A 20,058-nucleotide genomic window follows, 5' to 3' on the forward strand; every position below is an offset into this window, starting at 1 on the left:
TAAATATATCAAAACTTAATTTTTGATTAGTAATATGCATTGCTAAGAACTTCATTTGGACAACTTTAAAGGCGATTTTCTCAATATTTAGATTTTTTTGCACCCTCAGATTCCAGATTTTCAAATAGTTGTATCTCGGCCAAATATTGTCCTATCCTAACAAACCATACATCAATGGAATCCAGTGTTTCTAGTTTAACTTGACGTACTAAAATAACTAAAATTAAAAATTAATAAAAACCATATGGACAAAAACACAAAACTACTAAAAATGACAAAACGCACAACAAAAATACTAAAACAGAAAATATGAAAATAAAAAATACATCAAAACATTATTTAAAAATATTATTTCAGTGATACCAAAAATAACACTGATTTTGAATCAAATCGAGATCAGAATCGAATCAAAAGCTTGTGATTCAAAATCGAATCGTGAAATTTGTGTCAATACTCAGGCCTACATTTCATAACGCCCATATGCATGCAGCGTGTTGTTTGTAGTTAATAGACTCTATTTAGTGGGGCTGCGACGATAAATCGATGCAGAATCGATTCGTGGATGGATTCTGAGATCTTCTGAATGCATGCATCGCGATTCTCTCTGGAATCGATTCTGAGTTTAGATTTTAACAGCACATGGTGCTCTAATCTAGTTTTTATCCGCACACTCAAATGCTCATGAAGAAGAGCGCTTGTGCGTTCGGCTGAGTCATGTAATTTCACTTCGGCTCAGAATGCTTTTATGGCGAAAGATTAATGTAAACAGCCCACTGTGAACACCCTTGTAATTCGCTTGTAAGGATTTGGAAACTAGCAGAGTACGGCTGTATGCAGTGTCAAAACTAAGCTCAGAATCGACTCGAGAAAGAATCGCGATGCATTCGGAAAATCTCAGAATCGATGCTGAATCATTTCTCGATTCATCGATTTATTTTCCCAGCTCAACCGTTTAGGCTGCAGTTATACTACATGATCTGGATTTGTAGGGTCAGTGAAATGCGGACTCCTGACCGTATGCAGCGGCCCACGCGACGGGCATGAAGTCCTTGCTGAGGGCAGTGCTGTCATACGGTCTGTCGTGAGGAACCGGCTCCTCTCCTCCAACCACCACCTCCATGTACACCTCATCCGAGAGCTTAGACCCACCTGTGCACAAAACACCGCAAACTGCACATAAACTATGGATAAACACACAATAACAGCGTCTAAAACTACATCGTGACATTAACGATGACATCCACCACACAAGTCTCATGCCGTTTCAGTGCTTCAAATCAGAGTTCCATCTTTGAAAAGCTATTATTGCATTTTGCAGCTTAAAAATCAGAGAGGAGTACATTTGGGACAATGATAACTACATTTTCAAAACTGGAACCAAAGGAATCAGACATTGAGAAACATGTGCTCCTCAATGTCTGCAGTGGTTGCAGTGCTGGTTTGACATGTTCCCCAAATTTGACATTTGTAGCACAGAAAGAGCAAAGCGCTTTGAGCAAAAACAATGTTTATTTGAGCTTCTGCAGCCAATATCAAGCAAACATGTTATTGTATGGTTATATCAGTGTGAATCACTATATAGATTTCTCACCATCAGTCTGTGTGTGATGAGCGTCTCCCACAGACATGTAGACCATCTTCTCTCTCAGCGGCCGGACCACAGGCTCAGCCAGAGCCACCGCCTCGTTCTCACCGAGATCCACCGCCTCTCCTACACACAGATACAGCGCTAAACAACCAGTCCTATTACTGGACTACATCCTCATCTCAAGCTATTAAAATGACAGACAGCATCAACAAAAAAATAAGGATTTGTTTTGTTTTGCAGATTTTTTAACTTGCCCTGGCAACATTTTCACTCACCCTGAAGTAAAAATTAAAAATGTTTTAGTCTGGCTGAGCACCTTTAAATATGATACACATTGGGATACAAATCTCCACAATCATGATGCATCATAATTGGATCAGAAATGAAAAGTTGTGGCAAACGCCCAAGAAAGACCCAGGAGAGTATGTGAACCTGCAGTTTGAGTTTCAATTTCTTTGTAATCATTGAACTCAAGGTTTCGTCAATGGGCCCAAAACAGTGCTGCTACTGTCAACTAAAACTATTATAAATCCTAAATATAAAATAAATAAAATATTTAATATAATACTTTCAGTATTATACATATTATATATATATATATATATATATAAAGCATTCAAAACACCTTAGTAACTGCATAGCAACACCCTGCTACAAAACATTCAAAATACCTTAGCAACTGCATAGCAACACCCTGCTACAAAACATTCAAAACACCTTAGCAACTGCATAGCAACACCCTGGCAACCACATAACGAACTACAAAACATTCAAAACACCTTAGTAACCGCAAAGCAACACCCTAGCAACCACATAACAAGCTTCAAAACATAAAAAAATATATATTAACAGCATAGCAACAACCTACACACAACGAGCAACAAACTGGCAACTGCATAATGAGAAACAAAAAATTCGAAACACCATAGTAACTGCATAACAACACCCTGGCAACTATTATATATATATTATTATTATTATATAATATATATATATATGTAAGTATAGTATTATAAGTATAACACTTTCGCTAATATTCTGTCGAATAATTAATAATAATTGATTTATAATTTATGCTGTGCATTGATTTTCACTTGTATGTAGCCTACCAGAAAATTATTACGGAGGCAGCTGACGTTAATGAAATAATTTGCAGCTTTACTCGCAAACTACATTTCCTGTTCATCAATAAGGTAAGAACCAGAGCCATTATAAACCTAAATATACTTGATTCATCTAAATTAATTGAAAAGTGTAGTGTAGTAGTAGTAATAGTATCTGTTTGCGGTCGTAATGATGACAGTAGCGCACACAAAATAGTATCTGTTAGCGCTCACACTGCATGCGTACCGCACCCGAGCCCAACCAAACCGTGCCCTGGCCCACCTCTTCCAACCGGGCCAGGGACGGCTAAACGCTCGTGCGCGGTTCAAAACGCCTAGTGTGAGTACACCCTAACTCTAAATACTTTAATTGTATAGAAATAATACCAAAGTAGCGCTGGCTCAAATCTCTTGTTCACTCACCAAGGTCATCTTCTCCAGAGTCTGCTTTAAAGATGTAAACTTTAATGACTTCCTGTCCGTCCTCATCCTTCTCCACCTCCTGATCATCTATCGCCCCCTCGACCGTCACCTCCTCTCCGTCTCCAGACACCATCTTACCCGCCTCGTCCACTACAGGAGGAAGAACACACTTATCATAATGAACAGAGAATACTTCGATCAGAAGCATTTTTAGGATTATGATAAAAAAGAAAGGAGACAAAACTTTGGTAAAATAAAATACTACTTATTAAATATTAAATGTAAAAAAAAAAAAATCATGTGTTAATGTCTATTTTTGGATAATTCAGTCCAGCTTGAAAATGTTGTCCAAACTATTCAGACAGAAACAAATGAACGAATAATTGAATGAATAAACAAACAAACAAACAACTGATTTAATAAATAAACAACTTTAACAAATGAACTGGCAAATGAACAAACTGACAAAACCACAACTAAACTAAAATTATTTTTTGAAAAATGAAAAACTGAAAATATAACATTTTAAAACGAAAATGAAACAAACATTGATGACCAACATAAAAATAAAACTTAAATGAAGCAAAACTCAATATCAAAAACAAATCATAATATAAATTATTATATTACATAATATTATAAAAACTACTATCAATGATGAAAGCACATAACTAAAAAATATGTATTTTTGTAAAACTGAAGATATTAAAAAAATTAAAAAACAGCTTTACTAAAATTACAAAAGAATGAAATAAATTGAAGAAATATCAAAAAACAAGTGATATTATGAAATATTACAAAAACTAATAACTATGGCAAAAGCACATAACTAAATAAAATGCAACTTAAAAAAAAAAAAGTAAACTGAAGATATAAAAAAGTAACAAAAAACACAAGCATTAGATGAAAAACTAAAAAGAAAATGCAGCCTTGGTATCTAACTAGGCACTAAAAAAAAATTATATTATAAAATATTATATTGCATAATACTGTAAAAAGTAATAAGAATGAATTGTTATATATGACAAATGACAAATTTAAGGTGTTGATAAACAAACAAACAAACAAAAAGAAAATGTTGCCTGGCAACTAACTGGAATGAGTTTAAGTTGAATTAGGTTGAATTAAGTTGAAAACTGCATTTGAAACAATAAACTGAACCAAACGAACGCATGAGCGAATCAAGCGACAGAAAGAACGAGTGACTGAATGATTGGGTGAATTACAGGAGATCATGAGGTAATCTCCGCAGCCGTCCGAGTCGTGCTCAGGGTCCCTCTCCTCCGTCATCTCTGCCATGGCAACGCCGTCCTCCTCTTCCTCCTCACCCTCCAGTGACATCACGCAGGTCTCCATGGCAACGCCCTCGTCGTCGTCGCAGTGCACGTACTCGGCGACCACGTCCTCCACTGCGTCCTGGATGACGAGCTCGTCGGAGGAGAAGCCCTGGACAGACACGGCCTCACCCTCCACCTCTGACACCAGCACCGTCTCCTGCAGCTCCACCACATACTCCTCCTCCTCCTCCCCTGCACCTCCCTCATCTGCAACAACACACACAACTACTGCTCAAAACTACTGTCTACACTTCATAACGACCGCTGGTTACTACGGTTCAATTACATACGTGACCCTGGAGCACAAAACCAGTCATAAGGGTCAATTTTGTGAAATTGAGATTTATACATCATCCAAAAGCTGAATAAATAAGCTTTCCATTGATGTATGGTTTGTTAGGATCGGACAATATTTGGCCGAGATACAACTATTTGAAAATCTGGAATCTGAGGGTGCAAAAAAATCTAAATATTGAGAAAATCATCTTTAAAGTTGTTCAAATTAAGTTCTTAGCAATGCATATTACTAATCAAAAATTAAGTTTTGATATATTTACAGTAGGAAATTTACAAAATATCTTCATGGAACATGATCTTTACTTAATATCCAAATGATTTTTGGCATAAAAGAAAAATCGATCATTTTGACCCATACAATGTATTTTTGACTATTGCTACAAATATACCCCAGCGACTTAAGACTGCTTTTGTGCTCCAGGGTCACATATAGATACATACTGCTTTATGTCAGCTTTTTGACACAATAATAATAATAGAGAAAAAAAACTGACAACAATAAAAGCACACATCATAATTATTATATAATAATTATTATTATAATTCATAATTACATATAAATACATTCATATGTATTACTTAAATAACATAATTACATACTTTTTATTATAATTATATACATTTCAAAATGTAATTATATTAAAATATTCATTATAAGTCATTATATCCATTATTATAATTTATTATAGTAATATATTCTAAAAACATTTTTCAATGTAATAATTTTTAAATATATTTTGTTGCCCAGAGACTCTTAATATATTAATAATAATTAAATTAAAACTCTTAATAATTGCTCATAATTAAATATACACTAAATATAAATAATGCATATGAATGTACATTTATAATTAATATAACTAATTTTAATTATAGTATAATTAAATTATAAAAACAATAATATTTTTATATATTTTTATTTCGCATTATGCCATTTAATATATTTGTGTTTGTGTGAAATTATGTTTTTAATCATACAGATTTATTTCAATTATGTAAATTTTAATCAGGTATATTTATGTATATTTTTATATATTTTTGATCCCATTTAATATATTTGTATTATTAGTAATTATTAATAATAATGCAAAACATGTAAGAATTATTATTCATCATTAATAATTATAATTTATAATTAAACAATATAAATAAAAATATGAATTAAATATAATATGTGTGTGCATATACACACATATACATATATATATATATATATATATATAATTATAATTCAACATTATTAAAGAAAGTTATTTGTATTTAAAATGATTATTCATATTCACATTCCTGAAATATTCCTGAAAATGTAAACAATTTTTCATTATAAAAATATCAATTCAATATTTACATTCTCTCTCATCTGTAATCAAAAATACGGTTTTGTCCAATCAAATGCTCTCTAGAATGATAATAACACAACATTGGCATTAAGTGTTCCAGACCCATACAAATGAGTGAGCAACACGGTTTCTTTATTACCTGAGCCATGCAGTATAATCTTTGGCTCTTGGGAACGGAGAGCAAGCCTTGTCACCTCCTCATCCATCGTCTTTATTCTTCATTGGCCACGGCACAACTATCACAACAACACACACAATTCATCCAGAATGTCTGATAGAGACCATTTATGACAAAAAGAGAATAAAAGAGTTAAACAATCATTTATAGCAGAATTACTTTCATAAAAAGTAAACACAGAATGGAGCCTTTATAGCATAAGAACTGGGAGGATCATACAATGCGACAGGCTTCAAGAACTAGTTGTCATAATGTAAACATGCAATAGGTTTGAACAGACAAGCGTGCATGCGAACAGACAGACAGATAAATACGGAGGCAGACAGACAGACTTATGAATATGACACTAATAATAAATATGAACAGATTATTGACGGACGTGCATGTCCCTTTAATTTGCAAATGACTGCGACAAGAAGAGCGACTGGAAATTAAAAATGAGCACCAATAAACGGTTGTGCATTTAATAAAATGATGCAACGCGTCTTTAAACGCAACGCAAAGTGCATTAAACGCTTCGTGCATGTCAGGAAACACTCGAAGCTTCATGCATTTGAGAAGAATGCGTGCAGCAGCGCGCGCCGAAGCTTCCCAACCCCCCGCGCGCTGAAGGTTTCCTCGTATTTCAGCACCTGAAACCGGACATAATCATGGCGCCTTGTGACCATAATTTCCCTCTTCCACTGAAAACAAAACCTGCCTGCCCTGCGCGCGCCATTTTGAGCCATAACACATCGCGCGTTTGATTCCCACGCATGCATGCATACGCGCGAGCTTTGCTTTAAAAACAAAGGGGCGTTTGGTGTCGCGTGCATGCAGGGGCATTTATAAACAATAACCCAACCCCCAGCGCTTCAGGCCCGATTGCGGCCTGCGTAAGGCCCGGGGCCCGGCGGCCAATCCGAGGCCTCGCGTCTCTAGTCGCGACGCGCAACACAATGCAACAAAACGTGCAATAACCGCGCATAAACCTGACGCGCGTGTGCAACGAGCGGGCGGGATGAAACCCGCGCGGTCCGGTTCGTCGGTATCGGCGCGCTTACCGTAGATCGAAGCGCGGGGCGGCCTCCAGATTTTCCCCAGGCAGGCAGGCAGGCCGTCGGATTCCCCCAGACTCGGGCAGGGCTGGAGCGGGAGTTAGCGGGCGCTGGGCGGGCCGCGGAGTGCGCAGGGAGGGCGGAGCTCCGCAGACAGACGCGCTGCAGCCCGCTGCTCCTCCACAGCGCGAGCCGCCGTCAGCGCGACACGTCACTGCGCAGAGCCGCAGGAAAACGCGGAAGGCCGGTGAACAACATTTACCCGGAGAAAGCGAAGCTAACGGCGAGCGACAGCGAAAATGATCGTGCCAAATGCATAAGCATGCTTTTAACGCACTGTTTAAACATCATTGGCCTAATTGTTAATATCAAAGATGTATGTTTTCATTGTTTGGCCCTTAAAAGCGCCCACTGGTTGGCACAGCATTTGCATGCCCACATCACCTGTCTTAAATAAAATATCAAAAATCAAATCTGTTCATCTGTCACAATATCCAAACCGAGAGACTGGCAATTTATTATGAAACATCCCAGGTGTTTTTTTTTCTTTCTTTTCTTTTTTAAACATTCTTCCTATCTCTAAACCCAAATCAAAATGTGACTCTGGACCACAAAACCAGCCATAAGGGTCAATTTTGTGAAATTGAGATTTATACATCATCTGAAAGCTTAAAAAAAAAGCTTTCCATTGATGTATGGTTTGTTGTGATAGGACGATATTAGGCTGAGATACAACTATTTGAAAATCTGGAATCTGAGGGTGCAAAAAATCGCCTTTAAAGTTGTTCAAATGAAGTTCTTAGCAATGCATATTACTAATCAAAAATTAAGTTTTGATATTTATGGTAGGAAATGTACAAAATATCTTCATGGAACATGATCTTTACTTAATATCCTAATGATTTTTGGCATAAAAGAAAAATCAATAATTTTGACCTATACAATGTAGGCTATTGTTATCTATTGCTACAAAAATACCCGTGCTACTTATGACTGGTTTTGTGGTCCAGGCAGGGTCACATTATTTTAAATAAAATACTTTTTTTTTGTCCTTGCAAGAGGCTTTTTTGTTTCATATTTAATAGTTTTTTGATCATGCATGCATGGTGTAATTTTTCAATAGAAATTCCAACTGCATAAGCATCTTTTTATCTCACTGTTTAAACTTCATTTACTGAAGTATTAACATTAAAGATGTATGTTTTCATTGTTTTGGCCCTTAAAAGTGCCCACTGGTTGGGTCATTCTATGTTTTCATGCCCACAAAGTATTATATAAAATATTAAACTCACAAATTTTAAACACAAGCATCACAGTAGTTCATTTAATACATTATCACAACTGAAAAACTGACATTTTTTAGTTTTATCCCATATTTAGTAAAAAAAGGTTCGTTTTATTTTTTTCCTTGCATGAGGATTTTTGTTTCATGTTTAGCAGGTGTGCATGCATGCAAATAGATAAAAATGAAGGCAGAAAGGCAGAAAGACTTACGAATATGACACTAAAAAATATGAACAGATTATTGACGGACGTGCATGTTCCTTTAATTTGCAAAAGACTGCAACAAGAAGAGAGTCTGGAAATTAAGGCAACACACAAACAGTTGTGCGTAAGGTTTGAATGATGCAATACATCTTCTGGTCATGCTTGGATGCAACTCGTTGCACGTGGTGTATATATTTAATGAGAATTAAAAATGTGCAGAAAATTACTACTGTACAGTACAGTCTTTAGAGAGTGCATGCATGAGAAGTGGGATAACGCAAGAGCCAAAATGTTCAAATACTGTCACCATGTGTTGACATTAATCCGGACCTCTACAACTATAAAACATTGTTTCTCCATTTACACGAGCTCAGGTGTTTCAACAGCATCGATATCCAGTTGGTTTTGACCAGTTGCACAGGTAACATTAATTTTCAATTAAAGCATCACAGAATAATGCACTAGGTTGTAGTATTCACTGAAAATCAAACCTAAATCAGTGCATCTCCTAGTGTAAAATGTTATTTCTCCATCTGAATGAATGCAGGTGTTTCTAAAGCATCTATGTTCAGTTGTTTTGACCAGTTGCACAGTTTCTCAGCCTCTTCCTCCCATTCAGACTCGGATGAGTTGTAGTCTTCCGTCTCGACTGATGGCAGAACGATCTTGATGTCCACTTTCTCAGCAAACTGTATTTGGTCCCAGAGCAAATTCACATAAATCATCATTTCAATAATTTCATAAACATGTCATTTTTCTAATAAATTTTTTCTCCATTTCTGTCACCTAGTTTGTGTTCCTCTCAACTGTCACCGTTGTATATTTTAGATATATATCGGTAACACTTTACAATAAGGTTCCATATGTTAACAGTACTTAATGGATTAACTAACACTAACTAACAATGAACAAACCATTTGTTACTTACGATGTTTATTCATCTTTTTTTGTGTTAGTTAACAAAAATACAACTGTCAATTCATGTTAGCTCAAGTCTATTAAATAATATAATATATTACAACTTTTTAAAATATATTAGTTAATGTTGAAATTAACTAAGATTAATAAATGCAATAGGAGTATTTTTTCATTAATGTTATCTAATGTAGTTAACTCATGTTAACAAATGGAACCTTATTGTAAAGTAACTTTTTGGTCTATTTAGCCTAGTGTTGAGGTTACTTTTTTTCTAAATTTTTTCTACAGTTGGCATTAAAAGTGATGGGAAACCAAAGACTATATGTTTAGACAGATGCAAAAACTACATCTTAAAAGTATTATAAAAAATGAAGCATACTCTTTCAGCCTCACTCAGGCCGTAGAGGCGTCTCTTGCGAGCCGCAGTGTTTTGAGCACGGGCAGATTGTCGTGTAGAGACCCGGGAACCTCTGTAATGTGAGAAAGACACATCAGAATAATGTTAAAGGAATAGTTCACCCAAAAATGTGCCCATCCGAGATGTAGATGAGTTTATTTCTTTATTTGAAGAAATGTAGCATCACTACATTGATGGACTGGAGTGGTGTGGATTATTGTGATGTTTTTATCAGCTGTTTGGACTCTCATTCTGACGGCACCCATTCACTGCAGAGGATCCATTGCTGAGACACTGATGCAATGCTACATTTCTCCAAACCTGATGAAGAAACAAACTCATCTACATTTTGGAACGAGGATGAGTAAAATTCAGCAAATTGTCATTTTTTTGGGGTGAACTATTCCTTTAAGCACATTTTTTATTTATATTATTCTTTAACTTTGGCATTTGGTTTGTTTCTGGGGTCCAAGAGTGAGACTTTTGTTAGAGACTAGAATACAAGCTGAAACTGAATACCTGTGTGAGAGCTGCTGTCCAGCAAAATGAGAGTGGGCGAGACGTCTAAACGGCAATACCGTCTTCAACCTGCTTCTTGTTCCTGGCTTCACACCCTCTCTGAGCATGACGTCCCGGGACAGCACCTTCAGAGACAGGAACCTCCATCCGTTTTCCCTTCCTCCTACACATGCTGGAAGCTCATCCAGGTGGCTGGAATACTGAGTGGGAGAAAAGGGTGAACGAGCAACACAACAGCATGACTGCGTCACAGAACTGGGCTGTGAATATAGCCTGAAGGGTGTTTTTCATCTACCTGCATATAGTCTCTCATGCAAATCACATCTTGCGGTTCAATGGCGGCTCTGTGAAACTCATCCATTGAAATGAGATCCATAAATGCTCTGTTTCCCATCATTCTGCAGGTGTCGGCTGTGGCCTGTTGATGCAGACATACATAGTGCAATCATTAAAATGCATGCATTTTTTGCTCTCATAGTAAACTGTTTTTTATTTTTGCAAAAACTAGGATGTATAAAAATAAACTGATCTGATCTGAGACCAGCACAGGATTATAGATTATACAAAAAATTATTATAGATTATAGATAGATTATAGACTATACAAAAAAAATTGTTACTTGAAATAAAATAAATGGTAAAAGTAATGGTGAAATAATGGTCTTGGATCATAAAAAAATAATGATAAAATCTGTAAATTAACTGGAAAAATATTTAAATATAACTATTTAAATATCTTTATTTAAACTAGCATTTCTCATTTTAATTTAGTTAGCTTGATAATAACTCAAACTAAAACTGAAACTAGGATGCATCAGAATAAAGCAGATCCAAGACCAGTACAGGATTATATAGTTAAAACTAAAACTAAAAAAACAAATAAATAAATAAAATGTCACTTGAAATAAAATAACGATAACAACAACAAAAACGAAAAAAAATTTTTTTTAAACTAGTTGCCAGGGCAACATTTCTCACTTTAATTTAGCTTGATAAATAACTAAAACTAAAACTGAAATAAAAATAAAAAATAAATAAAAACTAGACATATTAAAAAAACAACAATCAAAAATGATAAAAACACAACAAAATGATTACAATTTTTAACTCACTCAAAATGAAAATGTAAAATAACAAAATAAAAACTAATTGAAAATATTAATAAAAACTATACTAATATTGCAGTGATGCTGAAATAACACTGGACCAGCATTCATGACCTGGTTGGAGGGAGAAAAGACTTTTTTGCCAGACAGATAGTGTCCTCCTCCTCCAATGTGGAAAATCTTAAAGACAAGTGAAGGTGGAAACCGAGGACCTGCAAACCTGAACAGAAGTTAATATATCAGGGAGACAGGGGCTAGTTGTCACATGTTTTGTTCCAGTAAATCTTTTTCAGAGTGGGTTAAGATTGAAGCAGGTCTTTTATTGCATAAGACAGCTTCTGGTCCACCTTATAATCCTGCTTGATGATGTTTTGTATGAAGTTCATACCTGAATCTGATCTTGCACTTCAGACTGGGGTCTTTCAGCAGTTCAGCTTCTCTGGGACTGAGCTGACGCAGAACTGCTGATGCCAGACACTGTTCCTGAGACACACACACACACACACACACACACACACACAGTTTAGAAGAAAATGCTATTTAATTTTTTTCTACTTCAAAATGTTTTGTTCAGTTCAATGTGTTACTTTCTCTTTTTTAATCATTTGTGAAATATAATAAGGTAATAACATTGTAATAATTCACACACAAAATTCTGCCGGAGAGACATTGTTATAAGAGCTTACCGCTGAGCGTACAGTGTTCATCAGGAGCCTGAAGAGCCGTCTGTCCCTAAAACATCTCCAGTACGCCTGAATTCTTCTGGCACAATTCTCATAATTCTCCAGTCTAAATCAGAAACAATCATTCTGAACATTAGAAATGGTATTCACATTTGCAAAGTTTATAAAGTATCAGATGGCACTCACCTCTCCTCCATAACAATCCCACACATATGCTGTAAACAAGCTGTGTGTGGTGTTTGTTGTCAGGACAGTGCACGTGTCTGTAGCGGTTGCTAGGAAACCAGTGGAAGTTTCAGCCAACAGAGGATGATAAAAAACTAAATTTCCAGCATGAAAGCTTTCCTTCTTACAAACTAAGTAATATACAACAATTAATGGCCAAAATATCAGTTAGTAATTAATTTGCGTATATGATTGATTACACTCAAGTCAAAAAAGTTTCGACTGCAATACGCTTCATAAACACTAGATGACGGGAAAACACTGAATGACTAAAACACGTTTGACATCTTTATGGACTTGATTGCATTTTATATTCTACAAAAAATAAAAATAAATACTGTTGAGTGAGACTGGTGGGATGTAAGCTGTGATGTTGACTTGTGAATGGTCTATTTATTTAATGCATTTTTATTTTTAGACAAAACATGCCTTAACAACTTTAGGGCAAGCTTATAAATGGTATTTCATTATTAGTAATATTTTAGTGTTATTGGTATTAGTATTATTATCCTTTTTCATTTTCATTTTAGTTGAAATCTTAGTAATTTTGTTGTGTTTTTGACATTTTTTAAAAATATGTCTCTATTGTTTTTATTAACTTTTAGTTATTTTTACTACGAGCTAAATTAAATTAAAATTAGAAATTTTGGCTTGGCCACTAGCTGAAATAAACTAAAAAAATAAAAAGAAATTTTTTTTTTATTGTATTTCAAGTAACGAATTTTTTTAATGGTTTTAATTTTATTCAACTTTAATAACCCAGTTCTGAATAAAATAAATAGCTGAATACACATAGATTGCATAAAATGTTAAATAAATAAATATCCATTTCTATCCTATTGCTAAATTATTATTCAAAATTAATATACATTTTAATTATTGCAATGTTTATGTATTATGCCCTAGCACTGTAGAACTGTAATATATAAAGAATAAATATTAACAATCTGTAAAAATTAGTAAAATTTAAAGGGGTCATATGATGCGATTTCAATTTTTCCTTTCTCTTTAGAGTGTTACAAGCTCTTGGTGCATAAAGAAGATCTGTAAAGTTGCAAAGACTAAAGTCTCAAATCCAAAGAGATATTCTTTATAAAAGTTAAGAGTTAGCCACACCTACCTAAAACGGCTCGTTCGAACACGCCCCCACATGTCTACGTCACGATGTGGGAAGATTTGCATAACGCCGCCCAAATGTTCACGCAAAGAAAGAAGGCTTAACTTTTATTCTCGCTGTAGTATTGTTGCCGCCGCCGCCGCCATGCCGTGAAGCTTAACTAGCTTAACTTTACAGAATTACATTTTAGTCTGGGACTAGGCTTAAGCCTTGTCTGTGAAACCGGGGGGAAATGTATAAACGGAAATGTTATCAATTTCCCATCTGCAAATAGAAGTGAATATCAGTCAAATGAAAAGCATGTAACCCGTTTGTGTGTCTTCAACACTGACCACATTTAAAATGATTTGACCTCCAGTTTCTGATATTGTGTTACTGTTACTCATTGAATCCCTCACAGTTAAGCTCTATGAGAAAGCGAGGGCCCTTGAATGTCCTCAGAACAGCTGTGTGTGGGCAGCTTGAGTAAATACGCTGCGTGTTATTCTCGCTTAAACCAGAAACGTTCAGCGTGTGTTGACAGTGAGCACAAACCTGCGGTGTTTTGTGCTTGAGGTCAGGAAATTCCGTTTCATCTGCTTCATCCGTGCTCTGTGTTTCTGTGGCTCTGATAGGTTGGAGGGGTCACAGGAGTCTCCGCCTCCGCTGATGACGACAAACCCGGCACAACTCTGAGTGTAGATGAGGTCATCTCACATCAGAGACACATTCTGACCCTAACATCAACTGAAAAACTAAACAATGCATTTTACATAAAGAAAATCAGACAAGCAAAAAATTAAAATCTAAGATCTAATCTAGTGAGAATGAGAATCACCATTTAGAATAACAATTATATTATTTGATGATAACTGATGCAGATTTAACACTCTATTATGAAAGTCATTTAAAAGATTACACAATATCTGAAAAAAAAACAACAACAATATTTTAAAAATAGATTCATTTTTCTGGGACAATATATGAACCTTAATATAACTTTTTAATATTAGAAATAATATAATCTTGCCTGGTGGCAATGCCAAATAAATATCAAATATACATGCTGATTAGAGTACTGAAAATGTTCAAATAGCAAAGAATAATGACATTAAACATTTTTTTTACACTCAGTGTTATTTCAGTATTATTTATATACTATTATAAGCTTTTATTTTTATATATTCAGTTTTAATTTTAGTTTTGAGAAATTTTGCGGTTGACATTTTTATTAGTTTATTTTTTTCAACAAATTCTATATATTTTTCTGTGTTAGTAATTTTAGTACTTAAATCTTATTTTCATTTAGTTGCCAAGACAACATTTCTACTTTATTTTTTAAGTTTTAAGCCTCAAAAGCATTGAGAATAATGGCAAATTGGCAAAAAAAAAAAGCAACTCAAAAATAAGAACTCTGGATGCATTATGGTAATGAGAAATTGGTGTGAAAATGTGCTTATTTGTCATGAAAATAATACCAAAATGCAAAACAAATATCTATCTATCTATCTATCTATCTATATATATATATATATATATATATATAAATGGTCCTACATTTTTATGATTTTGGGATGAAATGTGATGCAGACATGCTCTGGACAAGTTTCATGAGAATGACCTATTTAAAGTAGTTTTTAACACTCATATTGAATTACAGTATTAAAATAGAAAAAATCAAATAAAAAATAACCGTTGAACTAACAAAAAAAAAAAAACTTTACTTGAGTAATAATTCTGTTGAGCCAAATAAGATTTAAACATTAAACTCAAAAGTTTAATTACAAAAAAATAAAAATATATTAATTAAAATATCTGGATGCATTACAGTAAACAGACAAAAGATGCTTATTTGTAATGAAAAATTAACAAGTCATAATAGTCCTCAAGTAGGTGTAGTTTTTTTTTCATGCAAAATAATTTTGAAAATATTTCAAAATTTCAAATTTTTTCTTTGGACTTCAGAGAGAAATGTGTTCATCTGAGCCTGAGTTTAACTAAGGCTTCATTAGTTTAAGGACTCTTTGACCCCTCAACAGAACCTGAATGATGTGTATTACCAGCAAGAGTTTAACGTTAAGGAAAGGAAGGTCATTTTAACTTTGACTCTGTAACACCATTGCTTTGGTAGCTGTCTGTCTACAAACACAGCTGGTTTGTGCACGGATTCACTTTTAACAAGCTCGACTGGTTCAGGATGCTCGCTCACACAGTCTTTGGGCTAGCTCTTAAAAGAAAACAGAGGGTACTGAACATTTGTTAAATTGGGAACCAAACTGGCCAAAAATGTTGTTTTCTGTATTTATGTGTTAATCAGCGGCATGAGAATGCAGTAGATGCAGCTTGTTGGCTTATTTGCTCTGCATGGCTTTTCTATCTCTGCATCTCTTCATTTTAGGACAGAATATGTGACCCTGGGCCACAAAACCAGTCTTAAGTCGCTGGGGTATATTTGTAGCAATAGCCAAAAATACAAGACTGCTTTTGTGCTCCAGGGTCACATATGATCTCAATTGTTATTTACACTCTACAGTCATGTACAACTAACTTTAGCTCACTAGAATAATTAAATCATTTACAACAGCTGGAAACCAGCAATCAGCCAGGATCTCTCACAAAATCATCACAAAATAATAATGTAATACATTTTAATATATTAATAACAGTTTTGCTGGTGCAGCTTTACATTGTTCTTGTATTTTTATAATGTCATCATTTTATAGAAAATTGTTTTATATAATAATCTGTATTTACTTTCTAGCTGTCCTTAGTTTGCTCAGGTTATTCACTTTTTTCATATTCTTCAGATTGTGCTCTATATCAGATATATTCTATTCTATCTTAGGTCACATACAGCAGACTATCTGATTGCCAAGATATAGACTGTTAAATCTCTGTCAGTCATGCATTAGGGGTTTATGGCTACTGATAAAGATTTGCCGAGAAGGTGCATTTATCAAATATCCAAATATAACCTAGATGCTATAAAGTACACTAATAAACCTTTGGTCTCTGCAGAAGTTCACAAAGGGTTCAGAGAAATAGTTCAGCCAATGATGATGAGATTTTCTGACCCTCATGTCAATCTAGACCATTATTAAACTAAATCAATTTCAGGGGTAAAACAAGATTATTTTTCTGACCTTATTGGCAGATATTTTTTCTTGTTTTAAGCACAAACACTTAATTTTTATATGTTTTTCAGAAAACATAATTTTTCTTAATATCATAAGTCATTTTCCTTCTAAAGTAAATGTGTCATGATTTAGGAATTTTTCAATATTTGTTTCAATTCAAGTCTCTCCCAAAACTTGAATACTATTTATTTGCTTTATTGCACTCACTGATAATTCAGATACAAAACCATTCAAAATATCAAGGTCAGTAAGATCTTTTAATATTTTCTGAAAAAAGTCTCTTCTGCACACTAAGGCTGCATTTATTTGATCAAACATACAGTAAAATTGTGAAATTATATTACTATTTAAAATGACTTTTTTCTATGTGAATATATAGTAAAATGTAATTTATTTCTGTGATGCGCAGCTGTATTTTCAGCATCATTACTCCAGTCTTCAGTGTCACATGATCTTCAGAAATCACTCTAATATGCTGATTTGCTGCTCGAGAAACAGTTGTGCTGCTTCATATTTTAGTGATACTTTTTTGTTTTCAGGAATCTTTGATGAACAGAAAGTTCAAAAGAACAGCATTTATTTGAAATAGAAATCTTTTGTAACATTATAAATGTCTTTACTGTCACTTTTGAACAATTTAATGTGTCCCTGATGAAAAAAAGTATTAATTTCTTTCAAAGTATTACTGACTCACAAAAATATTCGTCAGCACGACTGTTTTCAGCATTGATAATAATCAGAAATGTTTCGCGAGCAGCAAATCAGCATATTAGAATGATTTCTGAAGATCATGTGACACTGAAGACTGCAGTAATGATGCTGAAAATACAGCTAACCAGCAATCAGCCAGGATCTCTCACAAAATCATCACAAAATAATAATGTAATACATTTTAATATATTAATAACAGTTTTGCTGGTGCAGCTTTACATTGTTCTTGTATTTTTATAATGTCATCATTTTATAGAAAATTGTTTTATATAATAATCTGTATTTACTTTCTAGCTGTCCTTAGTTTGCTCAGGTTATTCACTTTTTTCATATTCTTCAGATTGTGCTCTATATCAGATATATTCTATTCTATCTTAGGTCACATACAGCAGACTATCTGATTGCCAAGATATAGACTGTTAAATCTCTGTCAGTCATGCATTAGGGGTTTATGGCTACTGATAAAGATTTGCCGAGAAGGTGCATTTATCAAATATCCAAATATAACCTAGATGCTATAAAGTACACTAATAAACCTTTGGTCTCTGCAGAAGTTCACAAAGGGTTCAGAGAAATAGTTCAGCCAATGATGATGAGATTTTCTGACCCTCATGTCAATCTAGACCATTATTAAACTAAATCAATTTCAGGGGTAAAACAAGATTATTTTTCTGACCTTATTGGCAGATATTTTTTCTTGTTTTAAGCACAAACACTTAATTTTTATATGTTTTTCAGAAAACATAATTTTTCTTAATATCATAAGTCATTTTCCTTCTAAAGTAAATGTGTCATGATTTAGGAATTTTTCAATATTTGTTTCAATTCAAGTCTCTCCCAAAACTTGAATACTATTTATTTGCTTTATTGCACTCACTGATAATTCAGATACAAAACCATTCAAAATATCAAGGTCAGTAAGATCTTTTAATATTTTCTGAAAAAAGTCTCTTCTGCACACTAAGGCTGCATTTATTTGATCAAACATACAGTAAAATTGTGAAATTATATTACTATTTAAAATGACTTTTTTCTATGTGAATATATAGTAAACTGTAATTTATTTCTGTGATGCGCAGCTGAATTTTCAGCATCATTACTCCAGTCTTCAGTGTCACATGATCTTCAGAAATCACTCTAATATGCTGATTTGCTGCTGGAGAAACAGTTGTGCTGCTTCATATTTTAGTGATACTTTTTTGTTTTCAGGAATCTTTGATGAACAGAAAGTTCAAAAGAACAGTGTTTATTTGAAACAGAAATAATTTATAACATTATAAACGTCACTTTTGATCAATTCAATGTGTCCTATTGAAAATGAAACCTTTGAACAGTAGTGTCATTTTTAGTGTTATTTTGACATTTCAAGGCTCCAGGCTGAAGAAACTGGTCTAATGGCTGTGTCTGCGTCCATGTTTTATCCTCGAGAGGCCGTGACCCTCACAAAGGTAGGAGAGTCTGTGTGTCTTGTATGTTTATTGGCTCAAGGGTTGTGAGGTGTTATCGGGCCTGGACACGAGAGGAGGAAAAGGCGAGGCGAGGTTACGGTCTGTAACTTTCCAGCAGTTAAAAACAGCAGATGAAACACATTCCTAACAACTCCCAAGCACACCGAGCGAAGCTGCATCAACACTGTGTCTAACATCAGCCGTTTGTCTGTTTGGATTGTAACCGATACAGACTTTGCAGTGGAAAGCAGTCTGAATCTCTCTATCTCTCGCCTCACACGCGTCCTGCTGAAACGCTGTCAACACACAAGTGAGCGGTTTCAGATTAAAATCTCTCTGAAGGGCCGTTTCAGCGCTGCATGTCCCCCTGCTGTCAGATATGCTGATGGAAATGTCGTGAAAGGCCAGCGGGAGCACTGATTAAACAATAAAACGGCCCAAAATTAGATTGTTTTCACATTTGGTTTGAACCAAGTTCAAATTCAAGGTGTCACGGTTGGGTTGGGTGGCATAGGACAGTTTGCAGGTAAACGCAGGTAACTACACCATCTGGCCCCAAAATTAAACTCATTCATTTTGAGTGACAATGTCAATTGACAATGCTATATGGGCGTTATTATATTATAGGCAGAGACAAATCAACAGTGAAATCACTCGCTACTTTCTGCATTTTGTCTACACTCAAGTACAGTATCTCATACACTGCAAAAAGTGATTTTCTTTCTCAATATCTTTGTCATTTTCCAGTAGAAATATCTAGGCATTGTTAAATCAGGACTTGTGAAGTAAAATAGCATACAATATCCATCCATCCATCCCTCCATTCTTCTTTCTAATAAAAAGTATTTTTTTCATATTCTTTTTGAGTCTTTTTTTTAATGTTTATGCTTAAAACTGGAAGAAGAAAAAATCTGTCAATTGGATCATAAAAATAAATATACAGTAGTTCAAAGAGAACATTTTTTTTCATTATTTTTCATGTTTAAGCATAATCTCATAAATCTCTTTTTTCAGCCATATATATATAT

General features: G+C 34.4%; 2 protein-coding genes across 3 annotated transcripts in view; both read right to left on the minus strand.

Moving 5' to 3' along the window:
• Positions 1–7,725, minus strand: part of LOC107725151 (zinc finger Y-chromosomal protein 1-like) — a 15,063-nt gene extending 7,338 nt beyond the window's left edge. The window contains exons 1-7 of one of the 2 annotated variants that reach the window (XM_016534316.1): positions 7,310–7,725; positions 6,426–6,470; positions 6,228–6,324; positions 4,341–4,658; positions 3,115–3,264; positions 1,592–1,711; positions 1,015–1,149 (exon numbers count right to left, since the gene is read on the minus strand). In XM_016534316.1, the coding sequence (XP_016389802.1) occupies positions 1,015–1,149; positions 1,592–1,711; positions 3,115–3,264; positions 4,341–4,658; positions 6,228–6,294 (790 nt within the window). In that variant the 5' untranslated portion in view covers positions 6,295–6,324; positions 6,426–6,470; positions 7,310–7,725. The remainder of the gene's footprint in view (positions 1–1,014; positions 1,150–1,591; positions 1,712–3,114; positions 3,265–4,340; positions 4,659–6,227; positions 6,325–6,425; positions 6,471–7,309) is intronic. The other variant, XM_016534315.1, reaches the window with a different exon arrangement.
• Positions 7,726–8,889: 1,164 nt separating this feature from the next.
• Positions 8,890–12,610, minus strand: LOC107725086 (putative uncharacterized protein CXorf58). The gene is made up of 8 exons (XM_016534228.1): positions 12,600–12,610; positions 12,417–12,519; positions 12,119–12,213; positions 11,845–11,950; positions 10,921–11,043; positions 10,626–10,825; positions 10,089–10,179; positions 8,890–9,480 (listed from the first exon to the last, which is right to left on the minus strand). The coding sequence occupies exons 1-8, from the start codon at positions 12,608–12,610 to the stop codon at positions 9,313–9,315; spliced, it is 897 nt and encodes a 298-aa protein (XP_016389714.1). The 3' UTR covers positions 8,890–9,312.
• Positions 12,611–20,058: the final 7,448 nt, after the last annotated feature.

The sequence above is a fragment of the Sinocyclocheilus rhinocerous genome, unplaced genomic scaffold (assembly GCF_001515625.1).
Source record: "Sinocyclocheilus rhinocerous isolate Xijiao unplaced genomic scaffold, SAMN03320098_v1.1 scaffold1295, whole genome shotgun sequence".
In the NCBI taxonomy this organism is placed as follows: Eukaryota; Metazoa; Chordata; class Actinopteri; order Cypriniformes; family Cyprinidae; genus Sinocyclocheilus; species Sinocyclocheilus rhinocerous.

Excerpts from the sequence above, each read along its gene's own strand:
- LOC107725086 (XM_016534228.1), bottom strand. Across the intron at positions 11,951-12,118 it reads AAGTGCAAGATCAGATTCAG|GTTTGCAGGTCCTCGGTTTC; the intron begins GTATGAACTTCA and ends ACTTCTGTTCAG. Across the intron at positions 10,180-10,625 it reads GGACAGCAGCTCTCACACAG|AGGTTCCCGGGTCTCTACAC; the intron begins GTATTCAGTTTC and ends CTCACATTACAG.